This window comes from Aphidius gifuensis, linkage group LG6 (genome assembly GCF_014905175.1).
Source record: "Aphidius gifuensis isolate YNYX2018 linkage group LG6, ASM1490517v1, whole genome shotgun sequence".
Lineage (NCBI taxonomy): Eukaryota > Metazoa > Arthropoda > Insecta > Hymenoptera > Braconidae > Aphidius > Aphidius gifuensis.
Window position 1 is genome coordinate 9322899 of NC_057793.1, and position 7201 is coordinate 9330099.

Below are 7201 nucleotides of genomic sequence, written 5' to 3' on the forward strand. Positions count from 1 at the left end.
TTTTTACATTGTTAACAATTGCTCAACACGTTTTTGTAAAAATAAAAAACAATACATTTATTGAACAATAAATAAAACAAATGTGAAATATTTTTTTCAAGTAGTAAAAAGCTACGTGTGGTCAGCCAATTGTGTCAATGTGCTTCGTTGCTTTTTTTTTTTAGATATATAAAAACTAAATCAAGTGCAATTACTGACCCAAATTGTTAAAGTGCATTTTAGATATAATGTTTCTCATTAATTTTAATTATCAACTCTTATTTTTAAGTTTATATATTATCTAGATTTTTTTATTTATCGTATGAGCTTTTTTAGCTCTATTTTTTTCGGTATTCATGTTTTTTTAATTTTTTTTAAGTGATGCTCGTTTTTGCTGGATAGTAATGTAAGAAAAAAAATATGTCTTTGAGAGTAAGTGTGTACGAGTGAGTGAGAAAAAAAAATGTAAGGATGGAAGTAATGTGTGGCTATGCTACGCGCATAAACATATATACATGTATCTGTAGCCTATACATGTTTGCCTGATGACTTACCGGTGTTATTGAATTGAGCAAAGTAAAAACAGTGACAGTATTAATTCATTTTAAGTGACTAGTGACTAGTTAAGTGTCAAGTGAAAACAACTAATAGAGTAAAAATTTAACTATCATTCTAAGTAAGTACAATACTATGTCTTATGTTCAGTAAATAAATAAAGTATCTAATAATTCAATAATATTAATAATAATAATAATAATAAATACACAATGATCAGTTTGATATCGGTGTACATATTAATATACGGAAACATTTTTATCTTATTTACTTTTTAAAAAATACATCAACAAACTAACCAAAACAAACAAGTAGTATGACACTTGGTCGCCATGTTTGGTCGAAATTATACGTATGAATAGATGTAGTTACATAAATATCCAGCCTGTGGATTATAAAAAACACTAATTTTTAAAATATGTTTATCGTAAAAAAATAAATATGATAAAACAAGTATATCTAGCCAACATAAATCAACATAGAGGTTATTCACAAAATAATTCGAAATATTTATTGATATTCAATTAAAAAAAATTATTCAAGTCATATAAATCGTTAACCGTAATAAAATAAATATTGATCATGTATAAAATTAATGAAATTGATTAATGTTTTTTTCTTCTTTCACTTTAATAAACCTTAACAATTGAAATACTTTATAGGCGTATTATTATCGATATTTTTAATATAAACAACAGAGTAAAATATTATATTTTTCATTTTGGAAAAATAAAATAAATACTAAACGAAATAAAATTTATATTTCTATTATTATTATTAATAATAATATTGTTATTGATATCTTAATAAAAATTATTATTATTATTATTGCAGTTATCCCTAAAAACAAATGGCAGAATCATCAAAAAACAATAAATATTTACAGAATCAAAATCTTTCTGTTGTAAATAAAAGACGTAAAATATCCGATGATATAATAAATAAAAATCAAAACAGTATTATTGGGATACAATCTGATGTTTACCAACCGTGTTCTCTGGCTTCGTTAATAAATAATCCTGATGATATAGAATCATCATCTGCTGCTCCAACAAATGCCATATATACGATGAATTATAATAAAATAAAAATGCCATTACCAAATCCTGCTGAACATAGACAAAAGGAATTTAAAATTAATCCTGATGGAATAGTAGCATTATTACCCGCAGTATCAACACAAGCTAAATATATGCGGAATTACCGTGCAAAAAAAAAGGAAAAAATGCTCAAAAATAATTGTAATCGTTTGGAAATAATTGACAAACGGCTTATGAATTTTATTGGACAAAACGCATGTATATCGGTTTATTCTTTTGATTATCAAAGTCTTCAACCTTATGCAAAGGATTTTCCAGATGATATTTTTGATACTACAAAAATTCTTATGTTTTTTGAAACTCGGCAACATAACAATGATAACATTAATAAATATGATAAGAAAAGTTTTCGTTGCGTTATAAAATTTAAACGGCCAGATGTTCAAGAAACAGGAGTTTCAATTTTTCACGATAAACATGAATTAACTCCTAAAAAATTGATCAATCCGTCGACAGAAATGGCAGTAGGAGATGCACGACATATCAAAACAGGACACAGCAATGTTGGTGATCATTGCCTCGCTGAATGCATAACATCACACAACAGAATAATAATAATGGTTTCAATTAACATTTATCCTGATCAAGAAATAGCTCATATAATAAAATTTATTCACAAATCATTATTAGCATATTGTGATCGAGGTGCAGCGCTTTATGGGGGTAATGAAAATGAATATGCGATGGTCTTGAGTGGAGATTTTAAGGTTGATTTTTCATCACCTGATTCAGAACCTCTTGTAGCTTTTTTACGAGATGAATTCCATCTGGAAATGAATAATGATCCATCAAGAACAACCACCAAATCAGGAACAACAAATGATATTATTTTTACACGGTATTTGAATAATGTTCAACCTAAAAATTACGTATCATATTTCAGTTACAATAAACCTGCCATATCTTCTATACCGATTGAGCCAAGTGAAAATAAATCACTAGCAATTACCGAAATATAATAATAAATAATTTTTGAAAACAAAAAAGCATACAATTTTTTTTTTTTTTATCAACAAATCGAATTTTTTTATACATATATTTTTCTAAAATAATAAAATTAAAAAAAAAAATTATACTTGATTTTTGTTTATTTTTTTCAGTATATCTAGAACCCCTGTGTATTTTAAAAATGATTAGATTCAACTAGTATCATTTTGTTTTATTTTTATAGCTTAATAAGTATAAAATAAAATCTACAAAATTGATGAACAATAATAAGGTATTTTTTTTTTCTATTATAGAATTTTTACTAAAAAAAAAAAAAACAGATAATTAATGTTGACTGTTACAAATGATTATGCTTTAAAAGAAATTAATAAATTTAAAAAACTTTCAAGACTTTTTATATTTATTAATTTATCAGTAATAATTTTATTTAAAAATAATAACAATTACTCAATACTAATAATTTAAATCACGCTATCGACAATAGAAAATCATTCAAAATTGTTTAATGCTATATAAAAACTTGGTAGTAAAATTCAATTTGTTTATGCTAATAAAAAAGTCAAGATGGTATAAAAAAAAAATATTGATTGTTAGACAAATATGTTCAGGCTTGAAATAATCATATATTCAAAGCCGTCAGTTAATTTGCAGTTTGACTTGTTTCCATCGATAGTTATAGATAAATATATGTATTACTGGTATATTACTTTGTGACCTAATTTTATTTATTGAATATACAAGGGGCTTGACTAATTCCTGTGGTTACCCTCTGGGATTGCTAATCAACAGCAGCACTCACAATATTACTCAAACCCTATAGTCAAAATAAAAATAAAAAAAAGTTTTTCGAATGATTGATATTCTAGTCAAAAGTAGCTTCGTTAAATTAAAATTGAGTGGGTGAATTTCATGAGCCTGCGGCTGGTTGTCGAGAGGTCTTGGATTAACATTGAACGGAATTTGTTCTTTTTTTTTTTTCACCTTATATATGAAATTTATTTTATCCTAAATTGTTGTGGTGAGACTTTATTAGCTCTATTTAAAAAACTTACATATAGTTGAACGTAAATACTTGAGGTTTTTGTGGTTCCTTCAATTTATATTTTTTTATTATTCAAAATTTCTATTACATTTTTGAAATAGATAAATAAAACTCTAGTAAAATTTAATAAAATGTTTACATTTTAAATTTTTTTTAATGATATTTTATTTGAATTTTTAAAATATAATATTTAAAAATGTATACATGTTTTGTCTGTTTTTAAATTGATAAATAAATAGCTTGATTGAAAATTGAATATGAAAATGTAATATCAAAAAGTGCTAACATGGATTAAACCACTATTCTGTAAAAGACAGTTTTAGTAATTGAATTTGAATTTGTAAAAGGTAGATAGAAATGTAGATAATACTGACTTTTTTTTTTTGTAAGTACATGTGAATGACTAAAGAAAATAGTAGAAAGGAAATGGTTTCAAGGAAGTAAGTTTACTTGAGCTTGGAGTTACGTCAAAACGAATCAACTCTCTGAGGGCTGTTTTCAAAGAAACACTTATTCTTTTCTGAACAGAATAACGGACTCTAAACTTACACTCAAGAAAGATTTTTACCTATGGATAATACCTAAATACAACTTTATATTTATCTTGCACCTGACTTGAATAAATAAAAATTACACAATTCTTTTATGTTTACAAGATTAAATTTAGCATATTAATTTTTTCTTTAAAAATATATTTAATAAATGAAAAATATTATTTTCATTATTACGATATTAAAAATATTATTTAAATATTTTTGTGAATAATTTTAATATCAAATCCGTATGGTGTATCTCAAAATGCACATCAAACTCTCATCTATTATACATCCATGCATTTAATATAGAAAAATTCAAAATTTTTATTAGAAATTCATGAATTTTTTTACCAGTTATATTAAAATATATTTCAAAGATTTATGTAAATTCTAAAATTGATTATAAAAATGAAAAATAATAAATACATAATTTAATATATTCGGTTCAAAGTTTAATATCTAAAAAATAAATTTAAAAATTTTATTTATTTATTATAAAGTTAAATAGAAAATAATTTATCATGTAATTTTTATTTTTTTTAATTTATATTTAAATCATATCAAGCTACAGTTTGAGATGAACAAAAAAAAATATATCTTGAAAGCCGAGAATAAAGTTTGAAAAACCATTCTTAACGAACATAAAATATCTTGACCACGAAGAATAAAAAAAAAACTGCAGCTTTGAATTTTCCATCAGTTTGTTTTTAAGCCATTATCGTTTTTTTTTTTTCTCTTTTTCGATTTACCCTAAGATAGAAAAAAAAAAAAAAAAATCATTTTCTTAAGCTGACATGCAAACTGAACTGAAAAGATTCTTATAAATCAGAATTTCTATTTCATGCATTTGTGTGTGCATTATGGATTTTTTATTTCATAATAGAAATCAATACTTACTTGACTTTATTTTATTTTTCAAGAGGATTTACCGCTGGCATGTAGAGCTAAGGTTTGGCTTGAAGGATCACATTTTTTTTATTCGAAAAAAATAATATAAACTCGGATAACAAATGAACGAATTTGATATATTTTAACCGCTCAACATCGATCAACGTCTTAATACTAATTACATAATTCATGATTTTTATTATCCATCAATATTTTTTTTTTTTTCTTTTAATAATTATATTTATCTATTATTTATTTTCATTTATTATTGTTATACTTATTTGTATGGTTTATTTAGAATTCTGAAGTTGTTTTGTAAATAATTATTACTCAAAATGCTGCTATGAATTTTAATTATTATTTATAATCATAAAATTCTTTTTTATTTTTTTTACACTTTCTTGTATTTTGCTTTAATCATTTCATGTATTGTTTATTATTTTTTTTTCATTTATTTTGTTTGTTTTTATATAAAAAATTAATAACAAGTGCTTCGATATTGATCGATATATATACGAATAAATATTATTTCGTTTTCAGTCTCACGAAGCACATGCCATCCCGTAATATCCGAATATGTGGCTCATCACATTTTATAAATGCAATTACAATTATTCATATCCTAATTTTTATTTTATTCTATTATTATTTAACCTTGATCTTGGTACTTTTATATGTTACTTATGAATAATAAACTTGAATTATTATATTAATTTATTTTATTTTCAGCACCTCATTTGAATTTTTTTTAAAAATCTCTTTTATTTATTTTAATTATTTAACGCCTTTTGTCAATTTAATAATGAGCTACTTTTCATGGCAAGTAAATCTTCTTGTGAAGAAAAAAAAACATTAATTTTGGCTCAATTATAAAATTCATTTCAATTTATAAAGAAAACGTAGCTGTGAATTTTTTTTATTTATACAATTTTTTTTTCGTTTAATTTGTAATTTTATTCTCAACTACACATGCATTCAATATATTTTTTTGTCCATTTAACATTCATATTTTTATTTATATATAATTGAATTTTAAATTACCCTTTCACACAAAATTTTTTCATCACTTTTTTTTTTTTTATAATTAAATTTAATATTGTGTCTCTCTAGGCATTTCTATTGGAATTTCCATTCTTTTTTCAATATAGTATAATTCATGGAACGTGGAAAAAAATTTTAAGCGTCAATAATACTTGGAAAAAAAATTTTTTTTTTTCTTCATTTGATATGCAATTAAATTATGGAATGTTAATAATTATTTTTTTTTATATTGTATATATTATTTACAGCATTGAATTAATAATCTAGTTATTTAATATGCAACAATACAAAAAGGAACAATTAATTAATTTATGGTAATATTAGATTTAAATTATTGTTACAATTTTAATATTATTTATACATCGTTATTTATATTTTACAATTTTTGTATTTTTAAATTTTTCATTCAATAACACTCCTAGATAAAATTATTTCATTATAGTAAAAACATGTAAAACAAAATAAGACTAAAAGAAAAATTATCATTTTGTTTAAATGTGATTTTATTTTTTTTACGGTAGAACTATCGACACTGCACTCGGGGAAGTTTATGAGAAGAACCGGGTAATTTACGAGTAAAGGGAGAACTTACAGATGGAAATTTTTATCATGACTAGTTTCTATATATAGAGCTAGAATTTTACGAGTTTAGAGGGCATAGTCATGCTTGCAACGTTTGCAACATTTGCATTAAATCATTTTATATATTCATACCAATTAATATATTGTTTTAAAACTGGTTTTTATAGCCACTTGCCGGATTTTTTAAAATAACTCATCAGTACTAAATTCAAATTTTTTTTTTTAACAGAATTTTTTTTTCAAATATTTATTTCGAAATGCAACATGTAAGCTTTACAAGTTTCCAACCAGGAATTTCTCTCTAACTGGTAAATGATCTCCTTTACAGTGCTATTAACAATTTTTTTTTTTTTTGAATTATTTTTTTTCAAGCTTTTTACGAATAATATGTGCGAATAAACATGAAATAGTGCAAAGAGAGAAAAAATTTATAAAATATTATCCCAATGTAGTTTCGAAATTTTTTTTTTTTTTCTTAGAAATATTTTATGTAATTTTTATAACCTACTTTTTTTTTTTTTTATTTTATT

General features: G+C 23.3%; 1 protein-coding gene across 1 annotated transcript; it reads left to right on the plus strand.

Moving 5' to 3' along the window:
- Nucleotides 1-615: 615 nt before the first annotated feature.
- On the plus strand, nucleotides 616-2593 carry LOC122859786. The gene is made up of 2 exons (XM_044163470.1): nucleotides 616-655; nucleotides 1369-2593. The coding sequence occupies exon 2, from the start codon at nucleotides 1385-1387 to the stop codon at nucleotides 2591-2593; it is 1209 nt and encodes a 402-aa protein (XP_044019405.1). The 5' UTR covers nucleotides 616-655; nucleotides 1369-1384.
- Nucleotides 2594-7201: the final 4608 nt, after the last annotated feature.

What these genes read in the sequence shown, in the direction of transcription:
- LOC122859786 (XM_044163470.1), top strand. Translation starts at nt 1,385, where the DNA reads ATGGCAGAATCATCAAAAAACAATAAATATTTACAGAATCAAAATCTT.